General features: G+C 40.2%; 3 protein-coding genes across 5 annotated transcripts; 1 reads left to right on the forward strand and 2 right to left on the reverse strand.

Moving 5' to 3' along the window:
* Nucleotides 1–1,320: 1,320 nt before the first annotated feature.
* Nucleotides 1,321–4,539, reverse strand: LOC306836276 (uncharacterized protein). The gene is made up of 3 exons (XM_079363274.1): nt 4,410–4,539; nt 2,658–2,759; nt 1,321–1,484 (listed from the first exon to the last, which is right to left on the reverse strand). The coding sequence occupies exons 1-3, from the start codon at nt 4,453–4,455 to the stop codon at nt 1,399–1,401; spliced, it is 234 nt and encodes a 77-aa protein (XP_079219400.1). The 5' UTR covers nt 4,456–4,539; the 3' UTR covers nt 1,321–1,398.
* Nucleotides 4,540–7,368: 2,829 nt separating this feature from the next.
* ttl (tubulin tyrosine ligase) lies at nt 7,369–11,933 on the reverse strand. The gene is made up of 7 exons (XM_079362781.1): nt 10,982–11,933; nt 10,700–10,778; nt 10,338–10,570; nt 9,978–10,113; nt 9,619–9,888; nt 8,391–8,534; nt 7,369–8,261 (listed from the first exon to the last, which is right to left on the reverse strand). Exons 1-7 carry the CDS (start codon nt 11,148–11,150, stop codon nt 8,063–8,065), a joined length of 1,230 nt encoding a protein of 409 aa, XP_079218907.1. The 5' UTR covers nt 11,151–11,933; the 3' UTR covers nt 7,369–8,062.
* A 101-nt stretch (nt 11,934–12,034) lies between these two features.
* fignl1 (fidgetin-like 1) lies at nt 12,035–16,417 on the forward strand. 3 transcript variants are annotated; one of them, XM_079362779.1, is made up of 3 exons: nt 12,035–12,122; nt 12,492–12,578; nt 13,742–16,417. In XM_079362779.1, exon 3 carries the CDS (start codon nt 13,759–13,761, stop codon nt 15,694–15,696), a length of 1,938 nt encoding a protein of 645 aa, XP_079218905.1. In that variant the 5' UTR covers nt 12,035–12,122; nt 12,492–12,578; nt 13,742–13,758; the 3' UTR covers nt 15,697–16,417. The 3 variants fall into 3 exon arrangements, with proteins under 3 accessions (XP_079218905.1, XP_079218906.1, XP_079218904.1); XM_079362780.1 differs by lacking the exon at nt 12,492–12,578 and having other exon boundaries at nt 12,039–12,125; XM_079362778.1 differs by lacking the exon at nt 12,035–12,122 and having other exon boundaries at nt 12,132–12,578.
* The last annotated feature ends 739 nt before the right edge of the window (nt 16,418–17,156 follow it).

Below are 17,156 nucleotides of genomic sequence, written 5' to 3' on the forward strand. Positions count from 1 at the left end.
GATGGCTTTTTGATTTGGTTAATTCCTGCTGCTGTTGCCTTGACGACTATTGACAGTTTAGAAACCTGTACTTTAATGCGGTTTCATTAAGCCCAAAGCTGTCACAATCATCGAGATGCTTATTGCTAGAATTAAACTTGTGCGGTCTGAAATCTACGTGTCACTGTATTCTTAAAGCATTTGTGATAGTTAAAGCTGTATTAGCTGCAGACCAGAAGTGTAACAATGATTTGAGAAAAAAAAGTGAGGACGTATCAGCTAAAGTAGCTAATCTAGAGATAACTGAATAACCTCCCTGTTTTCAAATAATGACTCAGGGTGCAGAAACCCTAACCCTCCTTTAGGTGAAACTGTAGGTTCCAGCTGCATTACACAGGTGTCAGTAATTAGCACAAAAGAAGCGTCTGTCGGCATGACTTTTCTTGTATATCATAGAACTAAACAATGACTTAGTAGTCTGTGCTTATGTTTCTATACCTCCGTATACAACTATACGTTTTATTTAAGAAGAAATAAACTCGGTTCAAAGGTCACAACTCAGGGCTTAAGAAATGTTTCGTTATATCTCCGGTCACAACTATTACATTTAGCACAAGTAACTGTGCTAAATGTTGCTTAGTGCTCATCATAGATAAATGCCAGGGTCTTAGTAAACAATATAACAAAGAGTCAATTATTTAGGCTGCTCTTTTGTAACATAATATAGCAATGAGTAAGGTCTATTACGTGCATTTTGTAAAGTGTCTTGAGATAATTAAAACAATGAACTGGCACTATACAAATTAAGATTGATTGGTTGGCACTCAAAGCTGCTTTTTCAGCTATCAGTGCAGCAGAGGACTTGGCAGTGAAAAAAAGAAAAAAAGCAACCTGCCAGTAGCTAATATAAATAAGTGGCACATAAACTCAGGCTAAATTAAGTTTCTATAGAAATAATTATTTTCAAAAAGATATTTGTCTCAAAGTAGCAGTTTAAAGAAAGTAAAAAGGTTAATACTGTGTCTAAGTTTAAATAATACGTTAAGAAATCTGCATCTTGCTTAGTCAAAGACTAAGATCTTAACATGCCGATCACGAGCTCCAATCTGACAATATTAGTCCTGTTAATGTAATACTTCACTACATTAAGCTGAGAATGTTTATGTTCCTTTACTCCTGTCTAAACCTGAAAGACTTAAGTTTATCCAGGAACATTATAACCCAGGATGATAACCAACTTCAATAAACTTCAAACAACATTACAGAAACATGTCAAAGTTCAAAAACCCATTGTAAATACACATAAGTCAATTCTTAACTCAGATTCACACAAAAACAAAATTCTGGGAATCCTCTGTCACAACTTTATTTCACATTGTTTGTTTTGTCAACGTCAATGATTACTGCACTGTGATTGGCTCATGCATTGCAGCTGTCGGTGTAGCAGCAATTCCAGCCAGGTTTGGAGCAGCTGCCAACCTCAATGCAGCCCTTTTCTCCATTTTCTGCAGTAAAAAAAGAAAAAGAAACATATCATCAGAGCCTTCAATCACACACCCCGAACCCAGGCTTTTGTAAACTGTGACCTCACAGGGATATACACATCCGTAAATATTTAAAAGCCAGGATGGTATGGTCCACAAACATTACAACAACCATGAAATAAGACATGACAAGCTCTAACTTAAGGTGAAGATCTTAATTAAAGTGTACACTTTGGATTTGGATTAACAGAAAGTGTCATCTTGTGTTGAACAATGAAACTATCACATTAATGCCAAAAACTACAGTTCCTGAAGTAGCCACTGAAGGCTCCCTCAAAACACAAGTCAGCCCCTGTTGAGCCCCATGTTCAACTTATATGAAAGGGCATGGTGGGGAGCTGCTTGGTGTCTGCCAGGTGTTGAGTCAGTTATTTCAGTCCCTGAACTTGACCTCTTGATCTTGGTTGTGCTTTTGCTGCCTTTGAGGAATTTCAATGTATATATCTTAATTTTCATGTTAATATTGGACAAATAATATTGCTTGCTGTGCTGTTAAAAATATGTAGTCCAAAAGTATGTGCTCCTTTTTCCTCAGTGACATTTTACTATGATGTAATTTATTTGCACCTATAAGCATTATATAAGCAAGTATTTATTAGATATCTTAGTTTGTTGAAAAACAAATTATCACGCTAAAGATTTAGCCTCGGGTGTAGGCTCTATTACTCTACTTTCCTGCTCCTCTCTCCTGTCCAAATATGGTCAATTCTGGTTCCAAAAACACACATACATTCTAAGGAAACACCTTAAGGAAACATCCCCCAGACACACCTCAAGGACACATCCTAAGGGCAGAGTTGGTCATTTTTTAACATGATTTTGAAAGTATCATTCCCTCAGTGCTCTGTCTTCACCCACCCCCTCCCCTCTGTGCTCCCTCTAAAGCCATGCATGGATGGGGCAGGGGCGGTGAGCAGGAAGAAGGTTGATTAATCTTTGGTCTAAGACCAAAAAGTGCAGACCTGAAGGGTATTATAGAAGGACACAACTAGCACACACCATTTTGATCAACCTAAAAAGAAGGACACATAGAAGGAGCACTTTACAAACACACCTAAAGGACACACCAATTAGATGGTGCAGGGACATGTCCTTTGTACAGGGCTAAGTCCATGTGAACAGGTAAGGACTTACCTCTAGTGTAGCAGGCCTGTTTGATCTCACTGCTGCAGGTCAACAGCAAGTTGTTGAGCACCATGTGATCAAAACCATAACACTTAATGGTATGCTGCTTAGCTGTAAAACAAACACACCTGGTGAGATCACACCTGACTGGGAATGATATATATATATTTTAAACTCCTCTTAATGATACAATTATTAGTTAACTACTAATGATTTGATTATATGTCATAGTAATGAAGTAAACAAAAGTATTGATCCTGAAATGGGAGTTGAATAGACAACCATGGTCCTCAAAGAATAGAACCACACTTCCACCGGGCAGGTGTCAGATTTCTAGGTCTGTTGGGTAAAAACTCTTAACGTTGTTCTTTCTGTGCTGTTTCATGTAATCATACAAATGTAGACTGAAAAAAATGCCTCATTATCGAGGTTCTTATGTTGCATGTATACATGAACCTCGACGATTAAAGCATTTGAACATCTTTATTGCTTTACTTGTAAAGTAAAAAAGTCTGCAGGCTGCCGTTAGATTAGGAGCGGTTTATAAACGTTGTCTAATTCTTTTAAAATGATGTATCTCCTTCCATTTATGTTGTTAATTATTTATTTAAAAAAAGGTTTTTTGTTTTGTGGATTAAGTTGTTTGTATTATAGCCTCCACTTTTTCTGACAAGACTTCAGTCCAGAATTTTGAGCTAAACGATCAAGTTAAACTCAGTCACTCAGAGGTTTCTGTTCTTTTTCTTATTATGGGCTAACAAACAACAAATAACAAACATGTTACAGCCACAGGTCAGAATCGCAGACTCAAAACAGAAGCAATCATTTCATATAACCTGAAAAGATTTAAACTTTTTACTACACAGATCTGTATAATCAGAAAGAGGCAACACCTATAGAGTGTGGTTGATTGGCTGTTTGACTGAACAAAATAATTGCTTAATTAATTCCAAAAAAAGTCAGACTAATCTTCCTACTGTGCTGTAACATGTTTGTTTTCATGAATGAATGCCAAATGCTGTATCATTTTCTATGGTAAAGGAAGTTCAGTGTTAAGAGGACAATAAGGAAACAAAGAAGCTCCCTTTCTTTGCAAGAACGTGTTTTTTAAGTTCAGAGCCTTTGAAACAAAAATAGCTATTCAATCACGGCATTGAGGGAACAAGTACAAATCTTGAGCAAGGTTGATACCCATTTGAAACTGCTTTACATCACATGTTATTACTGCATACCTTTAGCTATAAGCCTCTTAGTAAGGCCAGTAACACAACATATTCATGTCTGGACATGAGACCCGTGTCTAGCTAGTAATAGTGTAAGTGAGGAAAGAATAATGGTCGATATATACTGTCCAAAAGTTTGGTGTCAAAGAAAACTTTAAAATGTTGTTTATCTCAAGACAAGCATAGCTTCCGCTTTAAAGATTTGTCTGTAAATACAAAAACATTACTCTGTATAATTCTGTCATAGATAAGGTATGTTCTAATTTTACTGTGTCATTCTGTAGTACATTGGATGCATGTAAGCCAGAGCAAAATAAAACATTTATTTACAAAAAGTGTCACAGGGTCAGGAAAATGTAACAAGAAAATTTAGAAAAAAATCTAACTTCTGGCTAAACCTATTCAAGCCCTCCACACATTGCTGGATAATTTCTGAAAAGTTGTTTATTTATTTTTTTAACATGCTGTTGTATTTTTACTTGAGTATAAGCCTCCAGAATGTCTATCCATTGTTTCATGTGTGAGTATGTGATTGTACCTGAGCAGAGAGGCAGCAGCAGCAGTAACAGCAGGTAAGCCTTCATGGTTCTGGTTTTCTGTCTTAAAGTCTCAACTAGCAGCAGAAAGTGAGGGACAGGAAGAACTTATCTTACTTTATACATACACACACACATGCACACACACGCACACACAAACAGATAACTTATCAAAAACTAACTGAACTGACCTCAAGTCACATGATGTCTGTGTTTGTCTGCTGTTCCTGCTCAGACTATTTTTCACATCCTGCTCTTGGCATATCCTGTTTCTGCTGAGTCATGCCTCAACATCATGTCTGGATACCAGTTACCATTTCTGCCAAGTCATGATTGTTTAAGTGCACCAGACAGCCTCATGTGTCTGTGGGGGCTGCAGTAGCTCAGTCTGTAGGGACTTGTGTTGGTAACCGGAGGTCCCGGTAGGAACCAAGTCCGGAAAGTGGCCTGGAGAGGTGCGAGTCCATTTCCTGAGCACTGCCGAGGTGCCCTTGAGCAAGGCACCAAACCCCAAAACTGCTCTGTAGCGCTCGTTGTGGGCAGCCCCCTCAGTCTGAGACATCTCCATTTATTGCATGTCCATAGGATCCTGTTTGTGCACGTGTGTGTATTTTGGCCTATGTGTGTCCATTAAACAGAGTATATATATAAATATATAATAATATTATTGTTATTATATAATTATTATATAATAAATTATTATTGTTGTTATTATTATAATCAGTTTTGACGGGCTGTTTTAGCTGTAGTGGTCCAGTCATATGAGGTCCTATACACACAGTAACCTTTCTCTCCATAGTCCAATGCCCCGTGCTGAATCAATACAGCCTGGTAAATGATTGGTGGGAATTGAGGACACATCATTTATCTGTGCATTTTAAATAAAGCTGAACTTTACCAACCAAATGGGCCGGGGGGGAGGGGGATCTCTGCAAACAGAGGATGAAATTAAGTGGCTCAAGAATCGATACAGACACAACAGAATCTTGCTGATTTATTTACTGTTTTATTCTAGTTTCTGATATAGACGAATATTCATGCAAGACTTTGAAAAAACAAAACACATCAGCTACAGAAACACAGCACAGCCTTCTCTCTGAATGGAACTCCTACTTCCGGGTCTTGTTGGACAATGAGCGCACAGTTTCCAGGTTACAGTAACAACAGACGCTGAAGTCTGACTAAGATAATACAGCATGAATTTGGTCTTTGGTAAATATAAGGAAACACTGACAAAATGTTGAACCAAGCCTGGTGTGCAAATAACTCTGAATGACATCATTAAATTCAAAATAAGGTAAACAAGGAATGAGGCAAATTCACTACAGATAAAGGTGCATTTAAATGCTGGAGGTTCATTGCTTCCTGTTATCAATATGCAATTCCCTCTAAGGCACCCTTCCCTTTGATAGAAAGACGTTTCCCGTCGTAATTAAGTAAAACAAATACTGACAGTTTGTTTTTACATTTCAACAAATCTACAAACGTGTGTAACCCCTTTGTCTTTTCAATCACATCGTTACACTTTAGTTTTTAAATATTAATATCCTTCTTAACGTTCAAACTTCATGTCAGCTACAGCAGGGCCCTGGACTTCATCTTCATGAGTTCATAGTTACAGGGATCCATCGACATTATTCTAAAGGTTCCTTTGTTTTGACCGCGTCACCTGCTCTGTAACTTCTTCATCGGCCTGACCTCCAGTCACCTGTAAATCCTTCATTTCATAGAGTCAAACATATAGTTAATACAAACACAAATAAGTCCTCGGATTGTTTTCCTACACTAATGCTAGTCACAACATGAGGAAGCGAAGCGTCACACATTGATATTCTTCTTAAAACAGCAGGGGCTGACACAGTACAGCCTAAGAGCGTTTGTTTGTGTCAAGGAGTCCCTGAACACAGAGCTTTAAAAACACTTCCAAACATGCAACCATCATGTTTTTCTTTTAAACACGATTTAAAGATTCATTTCCACCGGTAAAACTTATCATGTCTATTACAAACAATAACATAAACCAAGTCGTTTTGGGCAGTTTACTTTAAAAGGTGTCAAACTATTCACAAGAGATCCAACGAAGCAACAAGTTAAGAAAATAAATATTTCAAGGACCCCATGAAAGCAAAGATATGGTTGTTGATGGAAAAAGGAGTTTATGAAAATGTGTGTGACATGATCACACGAGCAGTAGCTGAAGAAGAGGCAGTGATGAGATAATCCGGTGTTTGAACACTGTGACTGACTTTGGTAATCAAATATCTGACACATTTATTACAAAGAGTACAGTCTGCACCTGCTCTGCATGTTGTGTGGTTTATTCGTTACGATTCATCGCAGCATACGCTAAATAAGAATCGGCTGATCTATTGTCTGACTAAATGTTGAATATCGCTTTTTAATCTTATTAAAATGTGTTTTCACTCAGTTTCATTTCATGGGGTCTTTACATCAATAACTGCTTTGAACAGTCTCACTTCATTTGAATAGTTTGGGAACATAATCGGCACACTCGTTAGGAACATTTTAAAATGTCAGCCTATACAACGCAGACATCAGGGAAGCTCTTTACTAACTAAGGCAAAAGGTGCTGTGTGGGGCTTTTATATGAGGATGCATACTACTCCATGCTTTCAAACAAACATGCATCCAAAATAAACTAAAATGTCAAATTGTCCACAAGTGGACCGTTTGTAAAAGAACGTATTAACGATTGGGATGTTGGGTTTACAAGCTGCAATGAACAATGCTGCTGACTCAAAAAAAGAATCATGTAAGCCAACGCTCTCCTGCACTTCTTAAGCCCTTTGTTAGAGCTCTCTTCTGCTTTTTACGGGACAGACTCAAACCTGAGTTTAGCACATGATGGACGGTCTTCTGTTTATGATTGCTACCCAGCTGCCCTCAATACTGTGTCCATCAGTTCTCGCTAAGAGTGATGCGGATTTCAAGGCCAGACACGACGTCTTGAATGTTTATTTCTTCAGACACATTGAGTTTTTACATCTAAACATTCCCCTTCTCCGTGGCTTCCTGAACACTGTCGGCATTCCTGAAATGAATGGGTGCAGATGGCTGGATTAAAAAAAATAATAATAATAAATAAAAGAGAGAAAAAAGATCAAAATGTGTCTTTTTGAATAACAAGCATGCTAGGTAAGCATAAACTTACCTAGATCTCAGAAACAACCTTTTTCATATCCTAACTCTTGTTGACCATAACAGCATCGGCTTTGTTTAGCAACAGTGCAAAGGCTTATAGTAGGTAAAGTCCCAAAGAAAAAGAGTTGCTAATCGGCAGTCTTTTTTAAGTGAGCGTGGCTGGAAATGTAAGGCACTACAGTCTCATCTGGAGTGTCTCTGCATCCTTTAGACCTCCACTGAGCTGTGGAGAACCAAGTGGGGAAACTGAGATGGTAGGGCATCTGTCCTCTCCAGAAAACTCCCGATAAACTTTCTGCTTGATGCATAAACATCCTCACAATCACAATGTGCATAATATCTGCAGTTAGAAAGCAGATCCCTCCACGCCTAACAGACACGGGTACAAATAAAGGCTTGGCTGGCTGGCATGTGCTACTTCTCAGAGGTTTACGAGTGAGACAGAAAGTGGAAGAAGCTGCTAATACCAAGGACGGGCTGGAAATGTGCGCGCTTACAGTCGCGTGAAAGGACCCACGTGAAGAGGCGCTCTCAGTTTGGGAGAAGAGCAGGAGTTGGTGGTGAACATGGAGGATGGGGAGGAGGAATATGGTGAAGAGGAAGCAGATGAGGAGTCGCAGCCACTGTTGAGAGTGAAGACACTGGAAATAGCCACATCGACGATACCTTGACACAGCTCTGGATATAGTTTCCTGAAAAGAGGGAAGAAAACAGGAGCCAACCATGAAACCTGTCTTACTGACTTAATACGATAAATACAGTCTAGAAGATGATAATAGCAGTAACTCTTTAACATGAATGATTTGCTGAATGTTACTTACTGTGCACAGGCTGGAGCTCCATTGATCTCAATGAGCCACACTTTGAAGCTCTGGTCCACCATGAAATCAAATCCAAAGAGCTGGAAGCTCTGGTAGGACAGGTGCTTGGTGCTGATAGTCGGTTCGATACATGTCAGGCAGTTCCTGTGAAACCAGACGGCCAAACGTTGTTTTATAACCTCAGCTGTTCGTAACAAACTTTATGTCATGCTCCAAACACTCGAGTTGAAATGGCATAATATGCAGCATACTTCATTTGCAGAGAAGTTCTCGAGTTGTGTGTTTTTGACCTTGCATTGTTATTTAACTTGAAGCACGTTTGATGCTTTTGTTGCAACAACTTTTTTTTTTTTTTTTTTTTTCTTATTTGCAACAATTCACACGTTCATTTGAACGTTTGCAGCAAACGTGTTCTAGTGTAAATAGTTCAGGCCACATGTCACCATATGTGTGATCGAAGAAGTCATTTGAATTGATCCAATTCAGTCAGTTAAATTGAGAAGCAAATTTCCACCTTATTATAAAATGTGTTATGATGAATACTCGCTTTTTTTTTTAGGTACTGATGCTGTAAATGTTCCACAAAGATATGGTTTAATGCTTTGGATCAGCAAAGATTCAAATTATTTGAAAGCTGAAATCAGTAGCTTTAGTATATGCCTAAAACAACAACAACGTTTCCGTTTGTTTCTGAGGCTCTTTAACTGTTTACAGGTCTCTTTTAATTAACACGTTTTCTCTCCTTCACAGGTTATGTACATTTATGTTATATAAGCATAAGTCTAATGTTAATTCAGTCCATCCATCTATCTATCTATCTATCTATCTATCTATCTATCTGGATACCGTTACGCTATACTTGTATATGTGTAATGACAATAAAGTTTAATCTCAATCTCATCTATCTATCCATCCATCCATCCATCCATCCATCCATCTCTAAAGGAGTAGTTATTGAGCTGAAAGTGAAATGAACCAGACTGAGTTATTCACTAACACTATCACATCAAACACATTTGACCTGACAATTCAACCAGCTTTTCTCACTGTCACTGACTCCACAAATATTCTACATTTTAGCCACTTTACAGTAAATATCAGGGTCGGATATTTACGCTCCCTGGTATGCCTCGTCTGCATTGTATAGTGTATGGAGGTGAAATAGTTGGGGCAAAGTAAGAGAGCGCCCGAGTCGTAGAAATAGAGGTCAAAATCCAATGGGACCTACTTTATGATCTGTTTGATCTGAGGTAATATTGTGGTCTCCAGGGTGACATTGTGAGTGTTCAGCAGGTACAGCCTGAATTCATCGAAGAACATCTCATTCCCCTCTTCATATCGCCCGTAGTTATGGGAGTGCTCCTTCTGGATGCAGTGATTGGTCAAGTGGCTGGTCATGTCCTGCAGGTCAGCGCTGTTGTAGGGATCCGAGGAAGTACGCAGCACACCTTCCCGGTACAAGTAAATGTTGTACTGATGGTCCACTAGCACCCAGCTCCTGTCAATGACATCACATTAGCCATCAGAGTCTTGTTCGGAGAAATAATCACATGGTCTTTGGGTTCGTGTGAAACTGTAAAGTCTTACCTTATGTCAAACTTTCGATGTCCTGGTTCCAGAAGCAGAGGTTTCTCCAGGTACTTCTGAATGACGTGAACCTGTCCCTGATTATCGATGTGCTCCAGCAGCTGATTAGCATCATGGGATATCAAAATGCCAGCACCTGATGCAGTGACAACAAATATTTTAAGCAGCCGTCGATACCGACACCTCCCCACTATGAAGTTGTGAACAATACAAGCAGTTGATCATAATAAAATAATACATGAAATGATTGCCTTAAACAGAAGTAAAGCTCCATTTTATTTAAGACAAGTTAAAAGGACATTTTGGACAAAGATTAACTTTACATCATATGTTAATAAATGTAAAGATAACACATTTTACCTTTAGCTCCAGCAGAGGACTTGGCTATCCATATTGTGCCTTCCCCATTTTCTTTTTTATTGAGATAAGAGGCCAAAAAAATTTCCCGTTCATCTGTCTTGGGGTTGTTCTTTAAATGGCTGATTCCATTGGTCGCTGGAGCCACAGGAGTGTTGAGGTTAGTGGGATAAATGATGAAGGATTCTGGGAACCAGTTGTGAGAGTCGGACAGCTCTGGGCTGGTCTTTATAAGCCTAATGATAAAGAAGGGAAATGGTCAGCTAATGTAAACCCTTTTGAATAATTCACTTCCAGAAGAGTGCATTAGTAACATGAATGACGGCCAAACAAACCGCACGCATCATAAGGGAAGAATTACACACTTGACCAAGGAGGCCTTCCTGCAAAGCTTGTCTGCTCCTCTGTAGTAATTCACCAGCTGCACCAGTCCTGGTTCATGACCTGGAAAAACCAAAGCAGGGAGATATTGAATTAATTACAATACCCAAAATGTGCACACAGAGAGATCATTCACTACCATCGTTTAAAACAGAGAAAATCATTACACAGGATGCTGAACCAAACATCCATGCAGAACCCTGCAGCAGTTTCGACTTCAGTACAGAGCAGACAGAAGCAGCATCACACTACACAAAGTTATTTACCCAGACGTCCAAAGGGTAGCCTGTTCCGTTCACCAAGCATGAGGTTGAATCTCGGATTGTCTTTTTTAAGCCTCTTCCAGTGTCCAGTGGCGAGGAGGATTTTAGAAACTTCTGCATAAACAGAACTGTTGTCGTCTCGCGTGACAAAGGTGTACATTGGGGTATTCATAATGCCAGGAGAAAAGGAGAGGTGAAATAAAAATAAACAAAAACAAAAAACTATCAGGTGTGTAAATGACTAAGCTTTTAGTCAAGTTATGAGGCTATCTAGTCGACACTGCAGTGTTGTTCAGGGCTATCTCTGTCCCAGCCATGATGATGATGATGAGTCAGTCATACTCTTCACTTATCTAAATCACAGTTTCAATCTGAAAGCTCCAAAACAGAAATATGAAACCAATATTTAATTCACATGAAACACCACAGCATGCGCGTTCATGTTATTCCGAGACAGAGATGCCTCAAAAAATCCCAGACAAGGGTGTGACTGACTGATCCCGGATCCAGGGGCTGGTCCCGTCTGGATTCATTTACATCCCGTCTCCGTTTTAACGGTGAGTCTGCGTCGACTGTGAATACTTCAAACTAAACACACTTTCCCAAATGTCCCAGCTCAGACATACAAACACTTCTGTCCAATAATGCGAGATAAAAAACGCTCAATAGTTAGCTTTACACCCAAAGCACAAAAGCACATAGTAAGCCCACCGGCTGGCGTATGTTAATGCTCTCCTGAAGATTTGCAGTCGCTGTCATCCACCGTCGACGGCATAAACAAAAGCTCAAAGGTTGTGGGTATTGTAGTCCATGCGTGCACTAATACAGCGAATTATTCGTTTTTACGAGTTTTGCTTGAACATTAAAATTGATGAGCACAACTTCAAATTAAATTCAGTGATATATTTATTTAATCATTGCGTTAAATTTACACTGGAATCCAATGAACTGCGTTTCAATACTATCGATACTCCATTTCCCAGAATGCAACACAATAAAGCGACATTATACTTCTATATACGTTTTATTTGTATTGCGTGTTGAGGCCACAGGGGGGCGCGCAAGACCTCGGAACAAATTATTAGCCAGGACCCTGTTGATGATCCGGATACAATATTTACTTTCAAGACAAGTTTTCTCGTTCGTGGTGAAGGGCAACGTAGTATATTAATAATAGACATAAAATATATTATATTAGCACAGCGTGATATGAATTGAAGGATAGTGACCGCTTTCTCTGCAACACTGAAGGATAAATGGAGCACTCACTTGTTTGTGCCAAGTCAAGGGCTGCGTTCCCATATTTTTAAAGCAGTGATTTGTTGTAGGTCAGGGCATTACAGAGTGTTTTTCATCCGAGATTGGGCACTTAACATCATATTAAACGATACAGCCGAGACTATTTTAGTTAAATGTTCTCATCTGGTGAAGAGGATATCAAAAAGACCGATGCAAAAGACCAATGTAGGGTCTTGTGAAACAAAATGGGACGTGACAGGAAGTCGTGTTTTAGCAGAAGAAATCGAGTGGCGGGAACAAGCTGGTGGCGCGTGAGCTTGTGTATTATTTGTCATAATATCGACAGAAGATAGCACGTGTAGTAAGTGATGACTCTCCTGTCGTGTGTGTGTGTGTTTTTTAAGTGTTTATCTCTCTCAGTCTTTTTGGATTTAAACAACAAAGCTTTGGCTACACTACAGCAGCGTTACAATACAACTTCGTAGTACAGCGTCATTATGTATGAATGATAATATTCAGGCAGATATAACAGTAGTGCTGCAATTCTGACCTACAAATGTAAAAGAGAAATTAAATATATTTTTCGATTCAATATAAAAATGGGTCCTTTATGACCTTCAATTACTCATTAATTCGTACTAATTTCCATTAAATTATACTTGTTTTCATATTGTGCTATGATCACTTGGTTTCATGTTTGTTATTATTATTATGATTATTAATTTTATTATCATACACTGATTTTACATAGTGATCATCAACCATTGTACAGTCAATGCAAAAGGCTGCGTACCTTAACTTCCAAATAAGGGTCAAAGGTCAGGTTTGAGATCATGATTCTTATGTAGATAAATAACTTAATTTCAAAAGACAGAATTTCCGCTTTTCCAATATTCTGTCTGAAGCTTATCTGACTGGACAACAAAAAGACTTTTGAGTCATTAAATTCATTTTCAAGGTTCAAGGTTGTTTATTTGTCAAATATGCTCCATGTTAAACATACAGCACAGATGAAATTGCAATCCCCCCAACCCCCAGTGCAAACCTGCAGTGCATAAAAAGAGCACTAAGAACATGCAAGTTAAGTTCGTTTTTTTGTCTTTGTAGGTCAGAATAGTTTCACATAAAAGTATCTTTATGGTTGGTAAAACCGTGTGTACATTTATTTAAGATTTGTGAAGGCAACAAATGACCGTTCGTGGTTAGAGTTATCTTAGATACGGCACTGAGATGAACAAGTCTTTTAAAATAAAGGTGTGAAGCCAATGAGTTTGGTCCAGTGTTATTTGAGCTTGACCTACTGACAAAATTACAGCAGCCCGCAGCATCACTTCAGTAGTAGTCCTCGCTATTTTACAGACAGTTCTTGTGAATCCCTGAACTTTATGAAAGCTCTCTAAATGTGTTTCAAAGACTGCAATGTAAGGAAATTGAGCTTCTGTGTATGGGTCAGGGATGATGTGTGCCTTTGCCTTTCCTGAGGTCATGTATTTTTAATAACATTTGCCCCCTCTCCCTCACCAGACTGGAGCAGGCCAGGCATGAGTGGTGCACACCTGGACGAATGGCAGAGGAGGTCCTTTGACATTTCATCTGGCAACTGTACACCTGAACAGACGGCTGATGCCTACCGGGCCCATATCCTCTCCATTCAGTATGCATGGGCAAGCTCCCAGCTCTCTCAGGCCGGCACGGCCAGCCTGCTCAGGACCTACTCGGAGCGCTATGCTGCAGTGCTGGACTCGGATGACCCCCGCAAAGGGCTTAACAACTATGCAGAGAGCGCACTGCATCTGGCCCGCAGTCAGAGGAATTACAGTGACAAATGGGAGTCGTCCCTTACTGTGGAGAATGTGATGGAGCTACCAAGTGTGCAGAAAATGATTGAGGCAGTGAAAAGTGGAGGAGACTCCCAAGTGGCTCCAGGAGATGTAAACATATGTGTTGGACCAGAGAGCAAAGGAAACCTCCTGTCTGCTCCCTTAACAGGAGCCAGGTCAGAGACTGTGTCATTTAAAACTATAGCACCACCACAACCTCAAAACTTTAATACCGCCAGCAATCCTGCTATTAATTTTATGTCAGAAGGACCGAGAGGCTCTGAGGGCATCTCAGGAACTTCACTTTCATTCTCCCGACCTCCTGCTAGGCCACAGTCCGTGTTCAGTCACTCGTCTTCAGCTGCTCCACAGGGCAACACAGGCCCTGCGAATGGCAAACAAAATCATCAGGCCTTCTTCTTCTCCAACTCCAACCCTACCAAGCGCAAGAATTTTTACAACACAGATGGCGGGGATGGCGGCAGAGGGCAACACGGACCCGCGAGCGCCGACCCGCGAGGCGGAAGCAATTTCAAAACGGCTCGTGAGCAGTTCATTGTCGATCAACATAAGAAGCATTCGCACCAGTCCCAGAGAGGACAGGCCGCTGGCACGTCGTCAACCGTGAAGAAATCTCTGGGAGCTAACAGACCTCGAGGTACTTTTTCTAAATTTGTATCACCAATGCCTCGACAAGAGGAAGAAGAAGGTGGGCTGAGCCGTGATCCCAACGGGGAACCTCCGATCGTGGACGAGCGACTGAAAAACTTTGAGCCAAAGATCGTTGAGCTGATAATGAGTGAGATTATGGACCACGGGCCTCCTGTTGCTTGGGATGACATCGCAGGCCTCGAGTTCGCCAAGACCACGATAAAGGAGATTGTGGTTTGGCCCATGCTGCGACCTGACATTTTCACTGGCCTCCGTGGTCCGCCTAAAGGCATCCTGCTGTTTGGACCCCCAGGGACTGGAAAGACCTTGATAGGAAAATGTATAGCTTGCCAGTCAGGTGCCACCTTTTTTAGCATCAGTGCTTCATCGCTCACATCCAAGTGGGTTGGAGAAGGAGAAAAAATGGTGAGGGCCCTGTTCGCCATTGCCCGATGCCACCAGCCTGCAGTGATTTTCATTGATGAGATCGACTCACTGTTGTCCCAGCGGACAGACGGGGAGCACGAATCATCTCGGAGAATAAAAACAGAGTTCCTGGTGCAGCTGGATGGGGCAGCAACAGCCGCTGAGGACCGCATACTGGTGGTTGGTGCCACCAACCGGCCTCAAGAGATAGACGAGGCGGCGCGGCGACGCCTGGCAAAGAGGTTATACATCCCGCTGCCTGAAGCCACGGCCCGGTGGCAGATAGTAACAAACCTGATGACTCGAGAGAAGAACCAGCTCGTAGAGTCAGAGCTGGAGAGCGTGGTCAAAGCTACAGAAGGTTTCTCTGGAGCTGATATGACCCTGCTGTGTAAAGAAGCAGCACTGGGACCGATCCGCAGCATCCAGCTCAGTGACATCGCCACTATTACTGCGGATGAGGTGAGACCAATTCTACACAGTGACTTCCAGGACGCCTTGAAGACAGTACGGCCCAGCGTCTCATCAAAGGACTTAGAGCTGTACGAAGAGTGGAATAAGACGTTTGGATGTGGACGTTAGATTTGACTCATCTTTAATATCTTCTGTCACCCAGAGTTGTATTATGGCATCGTGAAGGGAGTTGAGATTCAGATTAAATTCTTGGCTGCGAATAGAGCGGGTGAATCAAACAGCAGGAGCTCGTAACACTACGGCCTTAAAGAACGAGCGAACATTTGTGACTGTTCCTTTTTTCATCCACAGCTCCTCGTGTGCCAAGCATGTCATTAAAATTCATTATTTGACCTCTATACAGATAGCCGGGTGTTTTGTAATATATATTAACATGAGCCCTTTCTTACTCGAGACAAACATCTAAAGGTGAGGTAATGTTGTGTTAATGTTGTTTTCTCAGTTTCCAAATAATCAGCCGGTTAATTGTATTTTTATTGACTGTTCTCTTTGTACTGAGAGACTCGAGGCTTCTGTTCTGTGTTTCAAACTGTGTCCTGAAGTTTGAATTATTCTTAGTATCCATGACTGTTAAAATCTTACTGTTCAGTGAAGCAGCCTGTTCCAGACAACACACTCGTCTCTGTTTGTATTTCTCGATCCAAATGAGCTGCCTTTATGGTATCTGGCTGTATTCTTGGCCTTACTTTCATGTTATGTTTTTTCTCAACTAGATCATATACATTTGGTCAAAACTTGTACTTCCCTTTGCTTTAGTTTGTTTAAATTAATTGCATTATTTTTTTTCCTCATTAAATAAAAATATGTAATAAAATACAGATTTCTTTTAGTTTCCCTTTACTTTTTTCAGTGTGATTATACATTTATTTACATTGCTGTAACATTTTTTTTTTGTTTTCTTCTGAAATGTCCCTGAAGCTGGACGTTTTACTCGTATCTACAGAAGATGTGCTGTTCAGAGTATTTAAGTCCCCAAAGCAACAACCACGCAGGCCTCGCTTATCCAACCTCTGGTGATTAACAAAGCATTCAAGTTCACAGTCTAACCTGTGATACTGCAACAAATCCTTTTTATTAGACACCTAACATCAGCTCAATCATAACTGAAGACATGAGTCTGAATCTGTGTACATGTTTATATAACCATTTGACTTTGAAAAGAGAGCAGGTCCAGATCATACTCTTTAGCTCCTTATTTACAGACCCAACAAACATAAGGCACGAGCACACTTGTAGGCAACATTTAGAAAAGTAACAGTGGTGTTAAAAACAGCCTTTTAAAGGGCAGAAACCTTGAGAGACTCATGTAAGTTGGATGGAGGAGCAGAAAGAAGAGATTAATAATGAAGGTAATTATTGTTAAAGTTTGAGTATTATCAGTAACAAAGTGCGGTGATAGAGTCAGGATTCTACTTTTAACATTAGCAATTATAATGGCAATGAAACTGGGAGGCCAAATAATGATAATACAGATTACTACTGGTGATTTATTGGACTGAGTTTTACTTTCACATATAAAGGGAAAACTTAGTTCATTCTGTTGCGGTCATCAGAGACTAAAGTTCGAT

This window comes from Symphodus melops (genome assembly GCF_947650265.1).
Source record: "Symphodus melops genome assembly, chromosome: 15".
Lineage (NCBI taxonomy): Eukaryota > Metazoa > Chordata > Actinopteri > Labriformes > Labridae > Symphodus > Symphodus melops.